This window comes from Sceloporus undulatus, chromosome 6, assembly GCF_019175285.1.
Source record: "Sceloporus undulatus isolate JIND9_A2432 ecotype Alabama chromosome 6, SceUnd_v1.1, whole genome shotgun sequence".
Classification (NCBI taxonomy): domain Eukaryota; kingdom Metazoa; phylum Chordata; class Lepidosauria; order Squamata; family Phrynosomatidae; genus Sceloporus; species Sceloporus undulatus.
In genome coordinates this window covers 52,174,291-52,201,270 of record NC_056527.1, presented here as the reverse complement: position 1 = coordinate 52,201,270, position 26,980 = coordinate 52,174,291, and the positions used below count along the sequence as shown (strand labels likewise).

The 26,980-nt window shown below is 40.0% G+C and overlaps 2 protein-coding genes across 3 annotated transcripts in view; both read right to left on the bottom strand.

Moving 5' to 3' along the window:
• Positions 1 to 33: 33 nt before the first annotated feature.
• Positions 34 to 17,169, bottom strand: CMTM7 (CKLF like MARVEL transmembrane domain containing 7). The gene is given in 6 exon segments (XM_042471096.1): positions 34 to 2,252; positions 3,121 to 3,202; positions 4,678 to 4,776; positions 5,567 to 5,766; positions 16,938 to 17,067; positions 17,069 to 17,169. Coding segments are annotated over 6 exon segments (564 nt in total). The 5' UTR covers positions 17,108 to 17,169; the 3' UTR covers positions 34 to 2,238.
• A 4,690-nt stretch (positions 17,170 to 21,859) lies between these two features.
• The window catches only part of CMTM8 (CKLF like MARVEL transmembrane domain containing 8), a 30,971-nt gene continuing 25,850 nt past the window's right edge, over positions 21,860 to 26,980 (bottom strand). Inside the window, exon 4 of one of the 2 annotated variants that reach the window (XM_042477380.1) lies at positions 21,860 to 25,950. In XM_042477380.1, the coding sequence (XP_042333314.1) occupies positions 25,753 to 25,950 (198 nt within the window). In that variant the 3' untranslated portion in view covers positions 21,860 to 25,752. Of the gene's footprint in view, positions 26,152 to 26,980 lie in introns of both variants that reach the window. The other variant, XM_042477381.1, reaches the window with a different exon arrangement.

The following is a 26,980-nucleotide window of genomic DNA, read 5'->3' as shown; positions in this document are numbered from 1 at the left end:
AAGGAATAATAATAATAATAATAATAATAATAATAATAATAATAATAATAATAATAATATTTTATCCCACCCCTCAGTGCATAGCTATCAGGGCAGCTTACAGCATTAAAATACACAATCCATATCCCCCAATCCTACCCCCCTTAAAATCCCATTAAACAATCTGCAGTATAAAACATAACTTAAAATAATACAGAATAAAATAATAGTACATACAGCAAAAGATCAGGTCCAATAATTAGATATTCTTTTTGGTAGCCGGATATCTGTTCAGGAAAGATCTGCCAGAAGAGATCCATCTTAACAGCTTTTTAAAAGTTGTTTAAGGTGGTTATATGACGGATCTCATCCGGCAGGCCATTCCATAATCTGGGAGCAGTTGCTGAAAAGGTCCTCTGGGAGGTTGAAGCCAATCTAGTTTTTATAGGTTGCAGCATTCTTCCCAGAGGACCTGAGTATGCAGGGTGGATTATAACGGAAAGAGACAGTCCTGAGGATAGGTTGGACCCAAGCCGTTTAGGGCTTTAAAGGTGATAAGCAACACCTTGTACTGCGCCTGGAAACTAATAGTCAGCCAGTGGAGTGATCTTAGGATCAGTGTTATATGGTCTCATCTAGTTGTCCCAGAGACCAATCTGGATGCCATTTCTGTACTCATTGCAGTTTCCTGATCAAGCACGAGGGTAGCCCCATGTAGAGTGCATTACAGAAATCAAGATGCGAGGTTACCAATGCATGCACTACACTTTCAAGGCCCCTGACTTCCAGGAAGGGGCACAGCTAGTGTATCAGCCGGAGCTGATAACAGGCACTCCTGACCATCGCATTTACCATTTGGAGTGACAGATCTAGGAGCACCCCCAGACTGAAAATACAGAACTTAGAGGAGAGTGTGACCCCATCCAGGACTGGAAGTTGTATCCCGATACCTGGGTTCATTTTGTCTGGATTCAGTTTTAATCTGTTTTTCCTCATCCAGTCTATTACTGCTTTAAGACAATCATTGAGAGAAGAGACACCATCTCAAAGTTGATGACTGAGGCATGGAGAAATATATCTGGATGCCATCAGCATACTGATAACACCCCGCCCCATGCCTTTGGATGATTTCTCCCATTGGCTTCATATATATATTGAATAGTATCAGGGATAGGATAGTGCCTTGTGGGACACCACAATTACACTCTTTTCTTGTAGAGCAACTGTACCCAAGCATCACCCTCTGGAATCTGCCCAAGAGGAAGGAACTGAAACACTGCAATGCAGTACCTCCAATTCCTAGCCTTCTCAAGCTTCTTTTATAACAGCTGTCACAGGAACAGGCCACAATCATTAACTGCTCATTTTTAAAAATAGAAGATTATTGAATTCAATATTTCTAGAGTCTTTTACACCAAATGAGCCACTTGTCTCAAAGATGCAAGTCTCAATGCTGATGATCCCTGAAATACACATCAAATCCATCAGAAAATGATGTAAATGGCAGAATGAGGTGTGATAACTGCATTTAAAATTTTGTCATGAATAAAATACTGACAATGAATTAAAAAGGCCCTCAAAATACAAAGGGAACATAGGTTCATTTCTGAGGAAATATTCACATTAAGCAAGTTAAAAATGCAATTTATAAAACACTCTTTCTGGCAGTAGGTGCCAAAGCCAGGAGAGGCAGTCATAAGAAGCCGACTTGTCCATTTCTACTAAGGATGTCATGGTTTGTGCTTCATTGTGGATTATTATTTTTTTTAGTAATTCCTTGCCATAGATGAAAAGAAGCAGAGTACATTTACAACCTTCAATGTTTTAGGCAGCTGCTAATTCACATTTTCTTCCCAGGTGGTTTTAAAGAAAGCAGAGTTAGCTCAGAGCAGGAATAAAATCCTGGCATTTATATTCCAACGATGGTGGTTTCTCTTCTTGTTGAAGGAAAATAAAAAAATACACAAGGATACTTAAGTATGACATTTCAGAATTTGTGGAATCCAAAAATGTTGGCTGACAGACTGCAAGCACCAGGCATTAAGCAGTGTAGAGATTATGGTTGTGGCTCCCAATCTGGTAAAGGAGGATGGAAAAAGTCCCAGAAGAAAGCACTCTGGTAGTCAGTCAACTTAAGAAAAGGCTTGGAGAGCCAAGAAGAAGCAGATCACCAATACAATGTTCAATCATGCATATCCCTGCTATCTCTTAATATGGAACCTCCATGATTTGGTGCACATGCCATGCCCAGCAAAAGACTCACACAGCAGCATCTAAAAGACAAACAAAACAAAAAAAAAAGACAAGGGGAGAAGAAATTAGGATCAACTTGCCACCAAATAAATAAATAAATAAATAAAATCAGGTAATTGATTTTCAAAGAAAGCTTTGGAAATGTTTGGGACACGAAGATTCTGATGTCAATTTATATCTCTTCCATCACATAGTTGATAGGCGATGGCACCATCCAATACTATGTCTACACTGACATCTGTCATGGTGACAGCAACTTCCCATTGCACTATATGTGTAAAATTAAACTTTGGATCAAAGATACTGTTTTAAAAATTTACGTGAAAATTTTTGAGGTATTTGGGAACCTCTGCCTCTTCACTTTCACTCCACTTACCCTTTAAAAAATACTTTGGATAGAGATTGGCAGAATTACATCCACCTCCAATGAATGTTACTAAAGGTCACTTTTACATTATATTCTCCCCTGGTGGACTCCCCACTTGATAAGGTATCAAATATGTTGAGCAAATAGACTGTAATAAGGTCAGTTTTCTCTGTAGGCAAACTATTGATCATCTAAAGTTAAATAATGTGAGTCAAAGTGTGTGGTGTAGACTTAGGGTTTATTCACAACTAAACTGCACAACTAGAACAGGTTCATCCCTCTTTAAATGTCATGCTTCATCCTATGGAATCCTGGGATTTGCAGTTTGATGAAGGGAACTCAGAATTCTCTATGCTAGATTTTTTTAAATAGTACACTCTCCTGAATTGCAACATTAAAGCTTTCTGGCATAGAAAACTATAAATCCCAGGATTCCAAAGGATGCAGCCATGACAAGTGGATAGACCTGCAGTACTTATGCAGTGTGGATACAACCAATGTTGGTGCAATTCAATACTCACCTGTTGACTGAGTGACACAAGAGACTTTGTAGGACAGCCATATGCTCAAGATGCATAGGAATGATGCTAAGAAGCCAAAAGCCTGTTTAAAAGGACACAACAGCAAAAGCTATACATTACTTATGTCATCAAGTATATTTAAAATGTATCAACTATGTAAATTTGCATCCACCAAACCGGCATAAAATCTCTTGAATATGAATAAAACTATTTAACCATGCTGTTTTATGAACACTCCAAATGCTGAATTAATAAACATTCACATACTTCATGAACTAGTTATGACCCAGAAGCTTTGAAATCATGACTGCAGGATTGCCATGCTATGACCATCCAGGGGGGATCTAGCAGCAGAGGCATAATTTTGGTGAATGTGTTTTCATTTTAAATGGCTATTGCATACACCTTACACCTCTCACACTATGGGGGGAAATCTGGCAGTAAAGGACTCTGAACATTAGCCACTGGAAATGTTTTCTGGAGCTTCTATTTAAATTAAGAACACAAAATTCTATTTAAATTAATAAAATACCAAGCATATGGTTGGAATCATTTGCTTGATGAGCTAATCATTTGGTGAAAAGACCAGAGGCTACACCTGGCTCTTTAACAGCAAATGAACAGACTTGATCAAAAGCAAGGCTTGTGATTGTGAGAAAATGCACAAGAGTTACTGCATTTGGTTTGTGGAAACACAGAGCTCCGGATTCCGGTTTAGACTCCACTAAAAGAAATAAGCAGAGGAAGATAACTAGACAAGTTATTCCAGGTGAGGTTGACCAAAGCAGGATAGAGTGGTACTATTCCATGTCTTGATTTAAACCAGTGGTTCCCAAACTGTGCTCTTTAAGATATTTTGGACTTCAGCTCCCAGAAGCCTCAGTCATCCTGGCCAATAGTCTGGGATTCTGGGAGCTGAAGTCCAAAATCCCCTTAAAGAGCACAGTTTGGGGACCACTGATCTAGACACTATACTCCTACTGATGCAGCCTAGAATTGCATTGGCTTTGTTAGCTGCTGCCCCACATTGCAACTAACGTGTTTATTTATTTATTGCATTTATACCCCGCTCTTCAGCCACAAAGTCTCTCACATTCATTTTTCTCCAGAATGAAGAGGAGTCACTGCTGAGCACCTTTTGGTTTCAGCCAGTCAACCAAATACAAATCTACCAAACAATAGCATTGTTTAACCCGCATTTTACTAGTGTGTTTGCAAGGGTATCATGAGGGGCCTTGTCAAAGCCCTTACTGGAATCATGATATGCTACATCCACAGCATTCTCTTCATCTACCATGTTAGCAAACTTTATGTTGGCAGAAACCCATTACACCTAGCATAAGCCTCCAAGACAGTTCCATCAAGCTTGTATGCAAGACCTCCCCACACATTAGCCAAAAATTTAGGGGTTTATGATACAAGCAATATACTATCGCCGTATATGTGTGTAAAGAGCAGCTTATATGGAAAAATTAGGCACCCCTCTCCAAAAACCAAAGGCACCTGTGACCAGATGAAAGTAAATTCCTTAAAGCACTGTCAAGCAAATAGCCTCACCGCTCCAGCTGCAAGTCCTGCTGAATTGGAACTTTTTGCTGCTGCCACAATAGATGCAATGAGAAGCAAGATGGTACCTATTAGGTAATGGAGAAATTCCTGAAAATAAACATGCATAATCCAGTTTAGAAGTAACATTTCTGTGTGAATCATTTAAAGGCAACCCAGCCAAAATATTCTCATACTTGGAAACAAATTGCGGAAAGAAGGAAAACCAAAACGATTCACTCTGGATAATATTTCCTGGATGAAAGCAGGATCCAAAGATACTGCTGGATCCTCTCTACCTCATTCAGTTATGCATCAGGCACATAGTCAGAGGTTTGGACTTCTGCCTATCAGATGAGTGGTCTATGCTGTTCTCCTGTCTGTGGCCCCCTGGTGAGACCAAAGAGAAATTAAAGTCCACTGGTAAAGGGCCAAAGTAACATTTCCAAGCTCTACCATCAACTGATAACAGGATCAGAATGAAAATCAAGCAGTAGAAACAACACCCAGGGATCTCCCTTCAACAAGCTAATTGCAGAGAATTTCACAAACAATCTCCCAAACAATCCAGATTCATGGGAATCTTGCTATATTAAAAAAAAACACCAAGTTAAATCAAGGAAAGGGAGCAACACAAGGGTCCTTTTTACATCTTGATGTTATCTTTCTATGAGTACTGTCATCATGAATTGGCTGTCAGTAGTGAGTCATGTAGATTTAATTTTGTATGCCTTTGAATTTCATATAGCAATGTGACACCTATGGATCACTTTTTTTTTGTCCAAGTGTTTACTATTTTATTTTAAAAGTTTGGGTTGTTTTTAGAAGAGTCAACGCACAATTTGTAATACGGTACTACACTTCTTAAATCCGACAAAAGTAATTTTGAGTAAAAACTTACTGCCAGTGGCCAGTTGATGCAGGTCAGTGTTCGGTAGATTCTGAAGATGTAGACAATGTAGAAGATGAGAATCATAACCAAGTCACAGATGGAGACAATTTCAAAAAAGCTGTAAGTACTGTGATCTGTCCACCAGGAGGCTCTGATGCAGATGAATCCTATCAGCAGCAATAACTGAAAGTCAATTGGCAAAGAAAGGGCTGTGTGAGGAAAGCAAAAAGAAACAAGTTCCAAATGCAATAAAATGTTCAAAGTTAAAGTAGGAATTCTTGAAAAGTCAAATAAAAACAATTTCAACTAAAGGAAGATGACAAAACTTAAGAGCTGGGAGTGAGGACATATTGTCTAAGCCTAAACAAATTTACTATATATGGCCTGGACCCTGTTAGTGACATACCCTTGGTTATACCCATGTTAAGTACTTCAAGGGAATTTGCTGAAGGCAGTATGGAATGCCATTACTACACATCCACAACAGTAGCAACTTCTCATCTGCAAGGATGTGTTCGGGCTCATTCTAGCTGCCCTCTTATACCTGGGGAAGAAGGAACAGCCCACATTGGGAGCAGAGGTGGCAATACCTTCCCCAGGTGTGTAACAGCAAACACAATACACTCAAGTGCACCCCTGTTGCTGAGCAGTAGCCTGGAAATGAAAGTGCAACTAGGGGCTCATTCCTACTGGCAGAATAACACAGGTTGTGATTCAGATCCACTCCATGTTTGTAACCGATTTCAAAAGATCCCTCATTCTCACTATAAAAGGGGATTATTATTTTTTTTGCCATTTGAATTGGTTTTCTTTTTTTCGTCCCCATTTGTGCTGCTTCAAGCCGGGAATGGGGGAAGCCGGTGATGGGAGAGAGCCAAGGCCGGGGACAGCAAGGAGGCACTGGGGAAGCCAAGCAGGGAAGGAAGGAAGGCACCAGGGGATGGAGGAGGAGGATGAAGGGGAGGACAATGGTTTTTTTAAAATTAAAAAATAAAATTTAATTTTGCAACTGCTTGCCTTGCAAATAGTTACAAAATCAAACAATCACATATTCTATCAATCACATATTCTATCAATTTAATTTTTTTAAAAAACACAAATACACAGGCAGCGCTGCAAGGGGGGAATGGTGAATCTGTCAAAACGCCACCCCTCTGCCATTTGTCCCTCCCCTCAGAAAGAATCGATTCTGATCTGGCATTCCCACTGTTAGGAATCAAGTCAGAACCAATTCTTCTTTAAAAAAAAATCAAAATAACTGCTACCAAAAACCCTGGGCATTTTTGTGTTTGCTGCGCTTTATTTCCCCTGGAATCAATCAAATGAGGATCAGGATCAATTTCCAGTGGGAACCAGGGGCCTATAGCTCGAATCAGGATTCTAAGCTTTTCATAGTGGAATGATTCCTAGGAACCCTCTGGCTGGAGGAAGTGGTGACAGAAGAGCAGCTTCTGCACTGCATCCTTTGATGAGTGCAAGTATGCTAGCAGGGACTTCAGCTTTGCCATTTATTGGATCTGACTCTGTAAGTCACTATGAATTCAATAAGACTTAAGAGGCCTGAATTCAGTTGTTAGTGATAACTAGAACTGACCTACTGAACTAATTGGGGAATGTCAGGTCAAGATCTTTGCAAATCCCAGTTTCAATGAATCAGCTCTAGGGGTTGTTCCCACTACTGTTTAAAGTGGAACTCAATTTGGTTTAAACCACAATGGTTCCCACTTAATTCAAATCCCTGAAGTGATTCGGAAAGGGGGCCCATGGTTTTTACCCATTTTTACCCATTCAATCCGCGTCAAAAAGACGCAGGTAAAATGGGATTTTTTTTAGGCTGAATCAATTTATTTGGAAATAAATCTATTTAGCCCAAGTGGGAAACAGGCAGAATAGAATTGGATTTGAATCTGCCTTGCTTCCCACTGGCAGCGGCTTTCCGGGCCATACCTCCATGCTGCGTCCTCTATCCTCCTGGCCTGCCTCTCTCCTTCTGCCCCAGCCTCTCCTCCACCCCCGGTATGGCCAGGAGGACGGAGGGCGACTTGGTGGGGAAACCACGTCTGTCGCTTCCTGCACTGATTCTTGAAACTGGTGCAAACATAGTGAGAACTACGCTGTTTGTTGAACCAGTTTCAGGAATCGGTGCAGGAAGCAAATCAAGAGGTAAGTGGGAATGAGGCCCTAGTTAGGACTAGCCATTGGATTTAGATCAGGGTGGAAATCATGTAGTCCTTCAGATATTGTTGAATTGTAACTTCCATCATCCTTAACCATTGGCAATTCAGGCTAGGGCTGCAGGCAGTCATCATTCAACAATAGAGTGTATTGAAAGTGCCACCCTTAGGTCACAATATAAATACAGATATATTTGGTGCTACCAAGACTAAGGAGAAGGGTTAAAGATAGATGCAGGTGCATTTTTTTTCCTACATGAAGACTTATGACATCAGGCACCATGTCAAATTTTGTTTCCTACCATACTGTCACATTCTGGATTACAGGAAAAGGACCTCATATTAAAAAAAAAAAATACAAACATGTTACGTGATTATGTTTAAAAAGAATGTTTAACTTTTTAATGAGAAAACAAATACCAGTACATACAAAGGCATCAACAAGCAATGGTACAAAGCCATTGTTGTTTTATACAATCAACAAGTAGACTCGCTAATGTTTGCTAAACATCTTATGAAAAGAATCAGATCCTGGATATTTACCTCTACATCAGAGGTACTCAAACTTTTTACATTTGGGACCCTGCTTTACATCTGCATGCAAACGTCGCTCCCCCCCACTTGACATAGTATATGAAAAAAACTATTTAGTGTACATATTTTCATTTGCACATTCCTATATATTCACATTTTAACATTTTATAAGGAAATAACTTCATATAAATTAGAACAGTTTAAATTCTATATTTAACTCAATGCATGTGTAAATTTTACACATAAAAAAGTTTGGGAAGAGGGGTCAGAGCCTCCAAGCCTAGTGTCTGCCTTGTGCAACTCTTGCACACCCCTGGGAGTTCTGTCCCACCATTTGAGAACCACTACTCTACACCATTTGCCATGCATAGCACTACTTTAAATACAGCAACATAAATCATTATTTGGATTACAGTACTGAGATAATGGATTTATGGTATAGAAAGACACTTAAAAACACCACAAAGCAGACATCTAATTTTTGAAGAACACTAGTCATTATTATTATTATTGTGGGGCAATTTATATGTTAAGTTCTTAATGTGACAGAGGCAACAGACATTTGGGATAGTGAAATGCTGCCTGAATCATGACATTATTTATCAAGTATACCCTAAAGGCACCAGATCCTGTCTGATCTTGAAAGCTAAGAAGGGTCAGCCTTGGTTAGAAAACCCAAATACCAGGTGCTGTAGGTTATATTTCAGAGGAACAAACTGACAAAACCAGCTGTGAGTATTCCTTCCCTGGTAAAACACTATCAAATTCAAGGGGCTGACACAAGTCCCCAGGCAACTTGAAGGCATATACAGTTCCATTTCAAAGCCAATGATTGCATTCAGATGAAACATAAACTATGGTTCCTCATTCTGAAAATGAGCCTATGTAAGCCCCCTTCTCCTTGTGGCATGCTAGACTGCAGAATCATTTTAAAATTTATTTCGTATGAATTATATTTTGTTAGTCGATCTGAATCTGGACAACAACAGTCTGCTTTAACTAGAGTCTACAGAAATAAATAAAATTCGAACCTTGAAACTAGCTTGTTCTAATAAATTATAGTTAATATTAACTGTCATTTAGGGTTCAGCTGTAACCTTAAACAGGGTAGAAGGATTCATGAAGCCCTCCAGATGTTGTTGAACTGCAGCTCCCAACATATAACACCTTTGGCTGTTCTAACTAAGGTATCTGGAAGTCTAGTAACATCTGGAAAGCCATATAATTTCTATCCATGACTTAAACCATTAATCAAAAAAGGTTGCAGAAGTTTCTCACTTCCTCCATATGGCTATAAAAAGAAGATGAGAAAGGTGAGGAGGAAGTGAATGAGCCAAGATTCACCTAACATCACTGCCATAAAGAAAAATCATAGCTTGTTCTTGCAGCTGGATGCGACCAACATGTACAGCAAAATTGGATAGAGAAAGGTGAAATGACCAAACATGTTTACCAGAGATCAGAAACATCCTGACTTTTACTATTTCCTTACCTTACTGGTTTGTTTGAGGAACATACTTTGTTACTATTAAGATTCCAATAAAACTGAGCAGTTGACTGTTCTACTACATTGCACATGTTTAATGTGTGTCATTAGCAATGATTATGAACACTAGATATAAAAGTACAATGGGAGTCTGGTGTATTTTTACCTTTGCATTGTAACTAGTATGCTTAGAGTGACTGTCATTTACCTGTATTCTAGGAGCATTTGAATAACTTTTTTAAATGCCAGAATCCTTTATGACCTTTTTCATAATGTAACTTTGCTTATACCTAGCAGAGGTGCTAAAAATCTGGTTGCTGAATTGTGAAGATGTGTAATGGGACCTTGGCAAGAGTGCCTGATATGCATTGGTGCTCAATACATATTATAACTGATGTAATGTGCTTCAGGACAGATGTGATGTGCACTGGGACCCATGTAGTCAGTCCTGTTGTGCACTGGGCATCAATGTGCATCCTAGGAACTTTGCCAGCTCTGCTACATACTGTAGTAATGTAACAGTGGCCCTCTACTGAATATGGATGTTGTGCAACTGTCCAAGTCTAATCCCTGCAGTCCTAAATCCACTTGTTAAGATGCAATGCTCCAATAAGATTGCAGCAAAATACTTTAAAAAAAATTGACTCCAAAAAATGAAAACTTCAGTATGAGACAAAGATAGAATTAAAGTCCAGTTATTGCACCTGATCTAATAAAGGCCAGAAGCACATGAACAAATATCTCCAGATTATGTGTGAATTTGAGAAAGGGACCTCAGGAGAACACTTGGTGGGGCAAATTAGGCCCATAGGCCAAAGCTTCCATCTTGCTGCTTTACATCGTGGCTTTTGCTGCCCCCCTTCCTCCTCATGATAAATAATGACAATAATACACAACATGATAGTACACTGTCTAGTATCACTACAGCTTGCTCTGTTTTACTTCAAGCTGCTTGTATGGCTTGACAAAATAAGGAAGACAAGGTTACATCTTGTAAACCTTCAGCTAGGGACAGGTAAGTGTGGGACTTTGGGAGCTGTAGCCCAAAAAGTTAATCATGAGAGAGAGAGAAAAGAAAACAACCAACAGTAAAGCTGATCTTTCTACTAAAAAAACTATGAAAGCTTGCACATTTCCAAAGCACATCATAGATGTAATTTAAAAAAAAATTCTGGACAAAAAAGTTTTATTTCAGAGAAGTGGAGGCAATTTAAATCCTAAAAAGAAAAAAGTGAGCCTCAAAATTATTTCCCCCAGCAACATCTGGAATGCAGCCATCAGCAATATACACATATATGAATATGAAAGACAAGAATTGCAACAAAATAGACTGCAACATGATAGTTAGCACTTGAGCACAATGCCATTTTTAAACCTCTAAATATAAGGGTCACTATTTCCAACAGTATCTTACTTTGAACTTTTGACTGTTGCACGTTTAGCAGAACTAGCTGACAGTAAAACACTTCAACTTCCAGTTTGCTTCTGCACAGGAAGCACACTGTTGGGAGTTCCTGTTTTTAGACAGATGACTCTGGGGAGTATTCTAGAACATCACCAGTGATTTCAAGAATGCCATGCAAATCACTGCAACTCTCCTAATATTTATACAGTCTGTCTTTTGAAAAACTCCTTCTCAATATGTTTCTTGTATAAAGGTTTTAACAGGAAAATCAAGAACAGATTTCTGCTTTGGAAAAGGGTTGTCCTTTATGTCCTTCCTAATGCAAGCACTTGAGAGATTTTAAATGCAGAAGGTTTCAAATGTTGCTAAAGTAAACCTCCATTAAAAAAACAAAATACAGCCTAGCCACATAGAAGACAGATGGGGGCTTCATAGGTGCTCTTTAGTAGGAAGCCAGTTCTATTCATCGAAGGAGGTGTTTCTAGAAAACCACTGCAAGAGGAAAGTGATGCCACATCCATATATGTACTTGTTTACATTACTATCTTTTGATAAAAAATTGCACAGTTTCTGTCAAGACTTTCTAAGGAGCCATTCAAGTTTATGTGCTACTGCAAATGCTCCTCTTTCAAGATTTTTTAATGCAGGGGTTGGCAAATGAGTAGGGACCAAGAGCCAATTCCCCTCTATATTTTCTTCTGCAGCCCCTCTCAAAATGGTGATAGCAAATGTCAGCATTTTGATGGGGGCTGCAGAGGAAAATAGGGGCATAGCATAGAGTTCTGATATGCCATTGGGCTGGAGGTACTTTCACATGTTTTTATATATTTAGCAGATTTTCCATCTGATTTTGGCACAAAAATTGTGAGAAAATCACACCACTTTTTGAGCCGGCGACATTAGGGGACTGGAAAGGGGCTTCAGAGGCAATATATATATGGGGGCTATGTTTCATGCCACCTGTATTATGTCTATTCCTGTAGTAGAGCAATATTCCCCATCGAATAACTTCCAGATGCATTGTACTACAACGCCATCACCCCCAGGCAGCATAGCTACAACTAAGGTGCCACATTAGATTTTATAAGCCATAACATTAACTTTCCTCATTCATCACTTCACATACAAATTGCACCCTGATATGTTGTGCTGCAGACACTGTAAGACAACTTCTGCTGGTTGTTGCACAAGAGCTCACTTAACAACACTACTAGAATTTGTGACTTTCTACTGTTGGCTCTTTGAATCCAAGAATGGTTCAGAGAAAGACAAAAAACAACAACAAAACCATAGAAGTTGTTTCCTGCTCTTGCTTTCTGCCCAGAGTAAGAAGACACAACAAGAGAATAGTGCCACTAGCAGCTGGCATTGAAACTGGGCACATGTGCATTTGTTAATAGAAAACATATCCAGGGGTAGCCATGTAGGCCATGCAGCAAAGTATAATAACTTCCAAAATCCACAAAACAGTAATATTGGAGCAACCAAAATTGACAAAATATATGTTGCAAACTTTTGAAGCTCCACTAGCTTCTTCATCAGGCAAAGATCTTAAAAATCTAATTGCTATTAGAGGCACTGTGAAAAAGATGTTTTACATTATTTTCTACATTCATGGGAACAACTTAATTATTTGCCAGAACCTTATATAATAATATTTGTCACCTCTCCTTATGAACTGCTTTGCTAGAAATAACAGGAAAGGTATCCCCAGGAAATAATCATAGTGACTTTACATATCACTGATTTCCTACATGGAAAGCATTTCCACATTGGGAAATGTATGGAGAAGCCAGTACAGACAGTCAGGTGTAATAGACCTATATGCCTATGAGTTACTTGACAATCATGCAGTTAAGGGACGCTGGTCCAAAACACACTGTAGAAATAATCCAGTTTGAGACTGCCTTAACTACCCTGGCTCAGTGCTAGGGAATCCTAGAAACTGTAATTTATTGTCTCACCAGAGTTCTCTAACAGATAAGGCTAAATGTCTCACAAAACTACAGTTCCCAGAATCTCCTAGCATTGGACCAGGGTAGTTAAAGCAGGCTCAGACCAGATTATTTTTGCAGGGTTTTTGACCTGAGAATCTTAGCCCTCTGTGGTTTGTGCCAATTACTGTACATGTAAATTATACACATACACATCTTTGGCCATGTAAATAAAAAGAGACATGCTTTGCCTAAAGACTAAAATAATTATTTTCAGGATTATCTTTTAAGTCTTTCTCTATTACATTTGATTATTATTTTGTTGATACTGCCTGAAATCCTACACCATGCTGGCAGAGCCTGCAGAGTCCTATATCCTCACCTGATTTTAGCCCCAGAAGGGCAACTGCTGCTGCTTACTAGAGGGTAGGAGAAAAAAGGGGCAGAAAGCAACAGCTTGGCTTGGAGGCAGAGAAGAAACAAGGGTGCACAGTCAGAGATGGAGTACATCCTACTTTTATTTCCCTTCAGAGCCAAGACCTGCGGCACTTCATCATTAGAATTGGCTCCCCCTCTTTCCCCTACCCACAGCAGCAACATCCCCTCCTGTGGCTTGATAGCTGTGAAGGGAGGGGGTTGTATAGGGTGAAAAAGGTTAGAAAATACCATCTCTGTGCCATATCCAATGGTGGCATGGTGGTTTGAGTGTTGGACTATTACACTGGACACCAGCGTTCAATTCCCCATGCAGTCATTAAACTCATTGGATGACCTTGGTCACATCACATGTTCTCAGGGGAAGGCAATGGCAAACCTCCTCAGAAAAAATCTTTCCAAGAAAACCCCATGATAGGTTTGCCTTAGGGTTGCCATAAGTCAGAAATGACTTGCAGGAACACAATAACAACAGCCCTGCCTAAAAAGACACTTTTGAGTGCATATGTCACTAACAGGTGCTGCCCACTCTTTTCATTTTAGCTGTATTTTTGCATTATTGGCCTGCAACCCACTCTGAGAACCACAAAATTGTTTATTAATTTTTTAGTTAAAGAATTAACTATGAGCTAATGTGTTATGGTGATCTGAGTGTTAGATTTAGACCTGGAATCAAAATCCTACTCACAGTTAATTAATAAACTGAGAGTTATTACCCACCCAGCCTAGCATGGACAGGAATCTCTTCAAAGACTTGGGAGTGTTAGTGTAGTGTATGGAAAGGTGTATTGTAGCAAAGGAATATTGTAGCACCTTTGAAGCTGACAGAAAGAAGGAGGTTTGTAGCATAAGCTTTCATAGACTTCAGCCTACTTCCTGAGATGCATTTGAGGAAGTAGACTGAAGTCTAGGAAAGTTTATGCTTTCTTTCTCCCAGGTGGTTTCAAAGGTGCTACAATATGCCTTTGCAAAGTAGGAGAATAAAATAGGATTAAATCCCTAGTTATCTCTTTCTCTCTCTCTCTCTCTCTCTCTCACACACACACACAGGACACATGCATCTGTCTGTCTGTCTGTCTCATTGAGAAATATGAACAGAAAGATTCTAGTTAGGAAAACAACACTATGAAGCCACATCAAATAAGTGAGTGAAAGCCCGGGAAGCTTTTCTCCTATATGAGACATTGGTTGCCACTTAGACCACTGGGACTGTGGAAAAGGGTGCAGTGGGAATAAAATTTCAGGACTTGTTCAAAGCAGGAAGGATTATGCTGTCTGCCACAGCTCCTGGATACTTGAAGGATGAAGCATTAAAGTTTTAAATGTTTTCAAGTTTAACTGTTGCATCTGACAGATTAGCACAGAGAAAAGCCAGATAACAGGGGGGAAATAGCCAAACAGGAAATGGGTATTTCCCCCTTTCTGATGGAGTTTTTAGCAGTTGTCTTGGCTTCATTGTTCAAAATGGCTGAGATTTTCCTATGGAGACCTCATTGTGTTTTGCTGGTAACCGTGTGTGGTAAGGTAAGATGAAAGCACCAGAGCTCAGTAGAATTTATTGCAATGTGATTAAGATTAGGAATGCAGTCATGGTGATCCTAACAAATTGGCTATCATTTATTTATTATTATAGATGAAATTATGGTGTAGAATGGCACCCTTAACCATGTGCGTGCATATACCAGAGATGGACAATTGTGGGCAGACAGGAGGGGGCACTTCCAGGTTGGGCAAATTCTCAAGGATCCAAGTTTTGTTGAATATACTGACACACAATCATAAACTCCTGGACTCCAAAGTTTCCCATTATAGCACTGGTTTGTGCCAGCCGAAGGCTTGTGTGAAAGGTAGGCACTCTCTTTTTAAACTGAGATTTTTAAAGGCCGCTTCCTGTCTTGTCTATTGCATATGGCTGGGATGGAAAAGGGAGGGGGAAAATGGAAAAGAGAGGGAGATAAAGGATAAGCCACTATGCCAGTGGTTCGCAAACTGGGTTGGGACCCCTGGGGTGTGTGTGCTAGAGTTGCTCAAAGAGGGTGCAAGACATGGAGGATGATCCCTCCTCTTCCTCTGTCACACTCTTCTCTTTTTTTACAAACTTGTATATACTCACGTCTACACAAGACAAAAGAATGAATGTTTCTACAGGACTTTGTGTGTAAGAGAGTAAATGAGTAAGTGTGTAAAAGAATGAATGAAAGAGCATTACTGAGTGTGAAACAGTATCTGTGAGCATTGATGCATGTTCTGAGTGTGGCTGTGTGAGGCAGTATGTGTAAAATCTACACATGTGTTGAGTTAGGTTGGTATTGAACTTATTTAAATAACATTTTCATATGGGTCATTGAACAGATCAAGCCTGAACTGTCCCTGGGAGCCAAGCTGACCAAATGGAGGCTGTCGTACTTTGGCCATATCATGAGAAGGCATGAATCATTAGAAAAGACAGGAATACAGTTGGCCCTCCACATTTGTCGCTTTGATTTTTCTATGAATGTTTTTGGCTTTGCTTTGGTCAGGTCCTGAAGCCAGTTCAGCATTCCCAGGGTCCTCCTGCCCAGAGGATCTCCTTTTCCAGGACATGCCCTCCATTCCAGCTTTCCCTCCAGCAGAAACTCCAAAAGGTCCTCCATTTTGAGCATCACCAAGAAGCATGCAGGGAGAGATATAGTAGCACCTCTGAGGCTGATTGAAAGAAAGAGAAAACTTGGCAGCATGCAGCTTTCCTGGACTTCAGTGAATCTAAAGGTGCTACCAAGATCTCTCTAGATATTATTAGTATTGCATCTAAATGCATCCGGAAAGTAGACTGAAGTCTAAGAAAGTTCATGCTGCCATTTCAGCGGAGTCTCAAAGGTGCTACAAGGATGCTCATACATATATTATTGCATCTAATGCATCTGAGAAAAGTAGATGAAGTCTAGGAAAGCTTATGCTGCCAATTCTTTCTTCCAGTGAGTCTCAAAGGTGCTACAAGAGATCTACAAACTAATCTTTAAAAGAAGTTGGCAGCATGAAACTTGTCGGAAACTTGAGCCTACTCTCAGATGCATTTCTGTTTCTATGTGTGCTTTTGGCTTTTCTTTGGTCAGGTCCTGAAGCCAGTCCAGTGCCCCTGTCCCCCCTCTTGCCCGGGAGTTCTCCTTTTCCAGGACGTGTCCTCCATTCCAACCTTCCCCCCAGGAGGATCCTCCTAAAGAGGGAACTCGGGAGCAGGCATTTCTGTTTCTAGGGGGGAAAGTGTTTGGCTTTTATCTGGCCAGCTCCTGCAGCCCCAACTCTGTCCTACATTCTGTCCAGGCAGGATTCCAAAAGGTCCCCCATTTTGAGAATGCCTCGAGACTTGTGTGGGTAGCTGTGGCCATCCTTGCAGGTCCTCCATTTGGGGAGTGGGCTGGAGGAGTTCCCTTACCATCTGGGCCCCCCTTGAGCAGGGCTGAGCGGGAGCCCGCGTAGCCTCGGTCCAGCAGCCCTGAGTCCGGCCCCGAGGAAGAGGAGGAGGGCAGCGGGGGAGAGGAGGAGGAGGAAGGGCCCGGGGGGGCCTCCACTGCTGGCCTCCGTCCGCACCGTCCCAGGAGCCATGCCTGCCTTGCGCTGGCCCTCTGCCCTGCTCCCCCCTTCCTTCTCCTGCTGCTTCTCCTTCTTCTGCTGCCTTGTGGCTCCAGAGGCGGGACTGGGCAGGGCAAGCCCTTGCTCCGGGGCCTCCCAGGCACAGCTGGAGGGGCCCCCAAATGTGGTCCTCCTCCTCCTCCTCAGCCCCAAGGAGGAGCAGGCAAAGGCCACAGGGGCAGGCCCTGGCCCAAGCAAAGCCCCAGACATTCCCCCAGGAGGAGGAAGGCATGCTCCTTGGGCCAGGACTCAAGAAAAGTTCAAAACACTCCCAGAAAGAGAAAAACATGCTTAGTCAGGCCCACACTGGAGGACATGTCAGAAAAATAGGGGACATGATGACCAAAGACTAGGCTGTGTAAAAAGAGAAAGGCATGCATCATAGCCAGGCTCAGAAGGGAGGACATTGAGGAAGAAGGGAGGATGTGACTGAAGAAAGGTTCCAAATACTCAACAGAAAGAGAAAGGCATACTCAGTCAGGCCCACATTGGAGAACATGGCAGAAAAATGTGGGACATGATGACCAAAGACTTAGCCAAAACACTCAGAGAAAGAGAAAGGCATGCTTCAGGCTCCAAAGGGAGGACATGACAGAAAAAAGGGAGGACACAACTAAAGAAAAGTTCAAAACACCCAGAGAAAGAGAAAGGCATGCTTCCCAGGCCCAAAAGGGAAGACATGCAAGAAAAAAGGGAGGACACAACCAAAGAAAAGCTCCACTCACAGAAGGAGAAAGGCATGCTTCTTGGGTCAGGCTCCAAAGGGAGGACATGACTAAAGACAAGTTTGAAACACTCCCAGACAGAGAAAGGGATGCTTAGGCTCAAATTGGAGGACGTGACAGAAAATGTGTGGCATGACCAAAGAATAGCCAAAAACACTCACAGAAAGAGAATGGCATGCATGCTTCTTGTCCAGGCTCAGAAGGGAGGACATTGAGGAAAAAGGGAGGACATGACTAAAGAAAAGCTGAAAACACTCATAAAAAGTGAAAGGCATGCTTCTTAGGCTCCAAAGGGAGGATGTATGTACCAGAAAAAGGGAGGACATGAGCAAAGAAAAGTTTCAAACACTCACAGAAATAGAAACACATGCTTCTTGGTCAGGCTCCAAAGGGAGGACATACCAGAAGAATGTGGGACATGACCCAAGAATAGCTAAAAACACAGAAATATAAAATCTATGCTTCTTTGTCAGGCTCCAAATGGAGGACCTTTTGGAATTCCTTAAGGACAAAGGCTGAAATGGAGGACAGGATTTCGGACCCCGCAAAGCCATCCCCCCACCCTTTCCAGAGTATATTATTCCCTTAAACTTGAGGACTTGAGCTTTCACAGGAGGCCAAGCTCCTTTGAGAACCTCTATTACTGTTGTTGTGGGCCTTTCCAACCCAAACAGCCATGGCCAGGGGCATCCTCCTTTTCCAGGACACACCTTCCATTTCAGCCATCTGTCCAAGAGGAATTAAAAAATGCCTTCTATTTTGAGCAGGACTAGGCAGCATGGATTTATATCTATACAGTATGAGTGTTTTGAGCTTTTCTTTGGTCATGTGCATAATTTTTCTCAAATGCCCTACATTTTTGTGGTGCCTTGCCAGCTTTGGCAGTTGGGACATCTGGTTACTCTGGACTCATGGTGACCCTATCATGTTTTTTTTATAGCAAGTTTCCTTAGAAGGGGTTTGTCATTGCCATCTTCTGAGGCTGAGAGAGTGTGACTTGCCCAAAATCAACCTGTTGATTTCCATGGACTCAAACCCTGTTCACCAGAGTCATGGTCTAATGCTCAAACCACTACCCCATGCTGGCTTTCCTGCTATCAAATATTTAATGCTATCAGTAGTCTGAGAAAGGGGTTGTCCAACCTGTATTTTGCACAAGAAACTCAGAAACAACCCCAAATGAAAACCACCCACAAAGGCCAGATGTAGTGTTGGCCTTAAGGTGAGGGAATCCAAAATCTATTTGAGGGCCTTTTTAGGCCTTGACAGAAAGGCTGCAAAGAAAACAAAAATGTGCAAGTTTTCAAGTTCTCCAGAACTCTTGGTCAGGTTGCATGGGAGGAAAGGAGCAAAGGCTGTTTGGCATCAAAGCTAGACAGTCTGCATTTAGTCACAAGATGGAATGCTTAAGAAGAGATAAGAAGACATCCAAACTAGGCTGTACTGTACTATTTGCTGCAATATTGTGTGTGTGTTGTGTGCCTTCAAGTCATTTTCGACTTATGGCGACCCTAAGGCGAACATATCATGGGTTTTTCTGGGCAAGATTTGTTCAGACGTTTGCCTTTGCTTTCACCTGAGGCTGAGAGAGTGTGACTTGCCTAGTGGTATTCATGGCAGAGCTGGGTATCGAACCCTGGGCTCCAGAGTTGTAGCCTAACACTCAAACTACTACACCACACTGGCTCTCTGTTTGGGTGTAAAGATAGATTATGCTTATTTTATGTGTTCCTGATTGTCCTGATGGTGGGATTTGTCCAGATTTAGCTGATTTTTATTTTCTGTTTGGTCTATGAAGTAGCCTTAACATCCATTCTCCAATAAATACAGTGGGCCCTTGGTAGCTGCTTGGTTTTGGTTCCAGAACCTCTCGTCCCATTATATACACTGGTGTATTAAAATGGCGTCCTTTATATAAAATGGAAGAATTAAGGTTTGCTTTTGGAATTTAATACACACAATATATATACAAACTATGGATGGTTGGATCCATGGATGCCACATCCATGGATACAGAGGGCTGACTGTATTAAAATCCTATCAGTTAATCTTTTAAGATATGTATCCTTTTCAAAGTATTATTCAAGACAGCTCTCTTAGTGAAAGCTCACTGTTAGCATAAATGTAAGAGCCAGTGCGATGTCATGGTTTGAGTGTTGGACTATGACTCTGGAGAGCTCTTTGAGGATGGAGCAAGCTTGTTTTCTGCTGCTCCAGAGCAGTGTGTGTATGTATGATACGCTCTTAGCCTCAGAGGAAAGCAATGGCAAACCTCCATTGGAAATGACTTGAATGTACAGAACAAGGGATCTCTACATTCTAATATTATGAGAGGAAGAGAAACATTCTGTGCACCATTTTACACAGAAGAAACTGACTAAATATTTTTTATACAAATGGAATAAAAACATTTGAAAATGTTTGCAGTATTTTAGCAAGAATATTCTGTGGTTTGTGTGGGTATGTAATGTTCATAACAGCACATGGATTTTTTTTTAAAAAAAACCTGGGATGCCTATATATAAACGTTTAGCATATACTGACTATTATGCTAAGAGTTAAATTGCTAACATAGCCCCCACCTTATGGCTTTTTAACCTTTTAAATAATGTTTCAGTATGAGTTTCAGCATGCAACACATTCAAGTTACAAACCTTAAAACAGCATTTCAGGGCATAAATGAGTAACAGTATCTGACTTTCTTTTACAAAAGCTTGTTAACAAAGTCAACATTTCCAAATATTCTGGTGTATTATTTATTAGGCACTTACATTATAATCATTATTTGGGTGGATTAAAATGATGAACAAAATACTTTTTAAAACACAGCTTACTTTCTTTTCTTTTTTTACAGTGCCTCACTCAGGTTTGGGTTTAATAGTAAAAGATTCCATCCCATTATCCTTCCATTTAACAGCAGGAGATAAACTGAAAAGATTTTGTGTTTTTTAAAATAAAGTCCTGGAATACTGCTATTCACATCTTTCATCAAATATGAAATTTTCAGTTGGTAGGCATCTAATGGGATGTAGTGAACAAAATTAAAATTGAGATTGTAACATTTCATAACCAGTTGGCAATGCAAAAAGAGGAAAACCAATTTTTTTCTATTTATACTAATTGCTGTTATGTGCCTTCAAGTTGCTTTGAATTATGGTGATCCGAAGGTAAACTTATCATGGAGTTTCTTTGGTGAGATTTGCTGTTGCCTTCCTGAGGCTGAGAGTATGTGACTTGCCCAAGGTCATCATGGCCAACCCTGGTCTCTAGGGTCATAGTCAACACTCACCCTGCATCCACACTGGAGAACTAACCCGGTTTGGCACCACTTTAAGGGCCCTGGCTCAAGGCTATGGAATTCTGGGAGTCAGAGTTTGTTATGGGCCCAGAGTGGAGACAGGTTCCAGACAGACAAAATAACTTTTGTCTCCCAATAAACTTAGGGAATTTGCTTGCATGGCCAAGGAGTTAGATCAGGATGGGAATCCATTGCCCCTTCAGTTGTCTTCTTATTGCAACTTGAGGCTGTGGACGAAATCACATGTGGAAGTATAATCCAGTGTCATCCTGAATGCAATCATGCGTATTCACGTTATTGCGTGAAAAATTACTGCACGATATCGCTGGCAGTCCGAACGCACTCCTGCATCAATCCACAGTTAAGTAAATTCGGTGAACTAGCGAAGTCACAAACCCTGTTCCTGGGCAAATTCGCATTCAGTGTGCTGTTGTTTGGTGTGATGTGCATGTCTCCTTTGGTTCTGGTTTCCCTCCCCCCAAAATCTGGAAGGGGGGGTTGCCATGAAGCCTCGCTGCGATTCTGCTTCAATTTTGCTTCCACTTGTCCTTCAGCATTACTGAGGGGGGGCTGCTGCCTGCTAATTAAGAGGCATGGACCTGGAGCTTTTGGATAACCATTATATTCACGTTTTAACATGACAAGAGTGAATATATGCTTATTTTAACGTGAATAGAGCATGTTCTTTCAACCATTCTTCCCCCCCCCCCCAACTTCTTTTGTAAACTGTGGGGTTCCTCTCTCTCACTTGCCTAAATATGCTATGCTCCAGTCATCTGGAGTCTCACTGAGCATGTACAAGGGTGCCAGTTCACAATTATGAACCCACCGATGTGATGGCTTGTGATAAGTAATTACACAATTGCATCAATTTTCGAATTGACCTCGCTATCTTCTCTTTCGAAATTGAGAGTCTCCTGTCCCGTTTGATAAACTCCTGGTTTATCTAAAACTGCTGAGATTTGGATTAAAGCAACTTCTAGAGAGCCTGTTTCCCATCTATGACCTAGGAAGCAGTTTTGTACAAAAATCAGATCATGAGTTCATATATCCTAGTCTTCTCTACACAGACATGCAGTGGATCTCCAGATTTCAGGTAAGGAGCTTTCTGAGGAAGATGCTTGGGCATTGTTTCAATGGGAAACTGGGTCATTACACAGTAAGCTATGGCATTTCCCTTCACACAACTGAAATACCAGCTTTGGTGAAAATGATGTGGTATAAATAAAATAATGCAATACTATTCATGAGTCTCTCAGTCACTGGAATGTCACTGATTAGGACTACCCTGTTATGTCTTATAAATCACCTCCCCTTCCTTCAAAACTGTGTGATCTGATAAAATTAACAGACATTAAACGATCAGAAACTGTGACTTGATTCAAATATGTAAAATCAGAATTTTCTTCAAACCACAAAGATAATGGGGGGAATTGAGAAATGCAAAGCATTAACTGACCCCATCAGAATATCTATTTTTTGTAATACATTGTTGTCTCAATAGAGAATATTTAAGTTTTGGAGCTCAATTTATGAAATGTGCATGTTTTTTTTCCATTTCAGTTCACACATATTTTTATTTCATCTTTATTCTGTTCTTTCTCCAAATTGTACAGATATGGTACACTCAGCAATTTTGTGAGGTAGGTTAGACCAAAAGATAGTGACTGGTCCAGATCATTCTAGAACAGTGGTTGCTAAACTTCAGTCCTCCAGGTGTTTGAGACTTCAACCTGGATCTGCTTAGCCCAATATTAATAAGCTAACCATTGTATCCTATGTGGTCTTAAAAGTTCATTGGAGAGGGTGGTGCCTATACAAATACACATTATGGATATTTTTAATTCCTGTACAAAAGAGTCACATTTTCCTTTATTTCACAGAACCTCTGATGGGGTCTACATGAACCCAGCCTAAAAACAAGAGTAAACAGGGTATCACAATATCTAATATGCTCCTCTTTTGGATGTCCCATCATTTTGCAGTTAGAAAGTCAAATAACACAACATTTACAATTAAAATGTTTTCAGTGTCATGTACATGGAAACAGGTTTACAGAGAATTTTAATCCGGTATTGTACAAAATATCTAACCATGGCATTGTTTCAATGGGAAACTGGGTCATTCTAGAACAGTGGTTGCTAAACTTCAGTCCTCCAGGCGTTTGGGACTTCAACTCCCAAAAGCTCCAGCCAAGTTGGCCAACAGTTAGGAATTGTGGGAGCTGAAGTCCAAAACATCTGGAGGACCAAAATTTGGCAACCATTGATCTAGAAGTTGTCATGTTGATATTAATAAATGGATTTAAATGTCTTAAGAAGAAGTTAAAACCATTTTCTTCTAACATCTTATATTCTGTCATGTAAGTATCAGTGTCATGATTAGATAACTAAATAACTTTCATGTTAGCATTAAAAATGTTATTACTGAAATAGATTAAATGTGTGTATATATAATATAATATAAATGAAGTTCCTGAGAATTTTCTTCTGTTTCTTTGCATAATTGGTTAACATCAGGACCAGCCCCCGCATTAAGCAGAATGAAGCAAAAGATGTCCAGGAGTTGGGGGTAGTGACAAAGTGTTCAGAGTGAGGTGCCTTATTTGCACCTACTCACATGAACTTGCTACTCCCAGAAATGGTTGAGTATATAGCCCATCTTCTTCAATGAAGTACTGTATAATTCAACTGCCTGTCTGTGTGAAGTAAGGTGCTATCTCATCCTTTGCCTCAGGCAGGAAAATCTTTGGCTAGGCCTGCTCAATGTGTGCCAGTTGCTTAGTCATTTCTTTAAACCAACTTAATTTCCACTGCTTCTAAAAGCTCAAAATGTAATGGATGCTAATTAGCCTGCCTATATTAATATTTAAAAAGGGTTCACCTTGATTAAAAGCTTATAAAATTTCTATTTCTAATCATTTTAATTCATTGGCTTCTTAATGTTGACTTTTGACACTTTTAAGCAGGTCATTTGTGTTAAGTGTTTTCAGAACTGTGTTTGTTAGAATAACCAGATAATGAATGTTTTCTTTGAGGCTAATTTAGATGCACTAAAATGTTTCAAAGAAAATGCAGAACTCCAAAAATATTAGGACTGTATGTAATGGTTTTAAGCAGGAAATTGTCCAAAATGTGTAACACTGATGCATATGAAAAATACTGGGTTGGCTCCACACTTAATTAGTAAAAGGGTCCCTTTGATTTTCATCATGACTAAGTTATGACTCACTTTTCAACAGCAATTAAGAATGTAAGAAACCTAGTAAATGAAACCCAAGCCCTGTCTAGTCCAGATTCATGTTTCCTACAGTGAATCCGAAAATGACATGACTGTAATATGAGCATGCTCCCATTGTTGTTTCTCAGCGACTGCTATTCTCAGAAATATGCTACCTGTCCTTGTGGTCTCCTTCCAAGTTCCTGTGACTCTGATCCTGGAAGTAGCATGGAGTTATATGACTAGTAGCCACTTGAGAGCCTTTTTATATCCCTCTTTTAAAGCTATATACTTTACCCAGCACCACATTTTGCAGCACGTAATTATTCAGTATAACTATGCATTGTGTGAAGAAGCTCTTCTTTTTGTCTCTCTTGAATCTCCTACAATTCAGCTTCACCGGATGACCCTGGTTTCGCATTATGGCAGAGGAATAAACTCTCTGTACACATTTTCCATGCTATGCATAATTTTATATACTTCTCTCGTTTTCCTTCTTTAAAGTAAATGAATCCAAGTATGGCAGCCTTTCCTTCTGGTGAGTTGCTCCAGTTTCTCATCATTTTCTTTGTCACTTTTGTTCCTTTTCCTTTGTTCCCTTACAATGTCCTTTATGATGTGCAGCATCCAGACCTGCACAGGGTATTTCAAGTGATGTTGCTCTAGATTTGTAGAAAGGCATAATAATACTGGCAGGTTTAATTTAGATTTCTTTCCTAATGCAGGTCTAACCCAGTTTAAAGTATTCTCATCTATGTAAGATCAGTTAATCTTGAAACTGTGGCACTTTAATTCAGAGGTTTCACAGCTGCAGTTCTACACAGATTTGCTTGCGAGTTAAAACTAAACAAAGTGAGACTTTTGAATAAATATATACAGTACAATACTGGGATAGAACAGTACATTTACAAAATAAAAAGCAGACATTTTCTTATAACATGTATAATACTCTATTGAAACACTCTATTAAAATACAGTATATAAAATTCTATTCACTGTGTTGGATAAAGATTTACTTTTCCTGAGAGAAGACTGATTAAAAACGTCTGAAATCAGATGAATAAGCTAAGTTCCATTAATGTCCTCTTACTGCTTACTGCTACAAAAGCAATAGCATATTTTCAGTAAATCTTATAATCACATATAAAAATTGCCCATTAGTAAGGCAGCACTATGCACTAACCTTCCCCAACCTTCAGATGTGTTAAAATTATGAACCATGCCATTCCTATCCAACAGGACCATCTAACTGGGAATGCTGGTAGTCTAATACGTCTGGAGGCACCAAGTTTAAAAATGCTGATATAATATACCTTGTTGTAGAGTCAGTCCCTCTGAGCTCAATAAAGTTTATTTTGGAGTATTAGTGTATACCATTATATCAGAAGGCTTTCAGCATATACTTGGCACTTAGCCTTAACAAAAATACCAATCCTTGACTCAGATGACATGTTCAGATGTTCAGATGACATGACCAAATATGGTTTAGTCAGTGAGAATGTTTTGAAGGTTTCTGCATTTACCTCTTCTTCATTCAGCTCAGTTTCCTCATCTACTTCTTGGTTTAAGGTAATCTGTGATGTAAATGGCACAGAAAATTACATTTACCCCACACCAAGTGGAGGGAACTTAAGTTCACAAGTAACAACATATACCTATACACCTGTATTTCTTTTATTTAAAGAGGATATTTATTGCAAGGTCCGTGATCTCCAAGATACGAAACTAAAATAGGCATTTCCGCCATAGCATGAAGTGACAACGAAGGCAAAGAACTGTGCAGAGAAAAAAAAGAGGAAAACAGTTACAAAATAGTTTGGCAGACCTTTATTCATATTCAAAGATAATTTATGGCACAGGTTTTTTAAGTTCTCCTTCATTGTGACCATGGCTCATGCAGCTCTGGTTGCATGACTGTTAAACTTGTGAGCAATCCTTACTGGCTTCAGTGCACAGGTTAAAAAAAGAAAAGTAAAAGTCATCTTCACAACAACACAATCCCACTGATGTCAATAAAAATAAATATACAAATGGATTCTTAAGTGTTGATCCAAGTGATCCCGCATATCTCATGTTCAGTAGTTTCCCAGCTTGAGTGATTGATACTTGATTCTACCAAGCATTCATTTCACTGAGAAATTTTATTCAGTAGGGTCTGGTCATTTCTAAAAGATGTTATATATACAGAACATCTGTATTTTTAATAGAGTTAGCCATTATTGTTCTTGTCCAATGATCACACTCACCTTCCACTGCCTGACAATCCAAATCTTATTTCTAGGCAAGAATATGTGAATGGTAGACAACAATAAGCTGTTATATGATTAGCTGTGTGTACTTATGCAGACACATGGTTCAATGTGAGTCAGTGTAAGTCAATTCAAATATACTGAGATATAGCCTAATGGCATGTATTGTTTGGCAAACAGAAATTGAGCCACAGTTTTCCCATTTGCATACAACAGGAAAATGCTGTTTATTGAAACTTGGTAATTTTGTATCTCAGTGCACAAGAGAAGTGGGCAGTGCCCAAGCCTGGATTTCACTCTAATAAACCATGGTTAATGAGACAGACTAATTAGAGAGACCAGCTACATAATTACT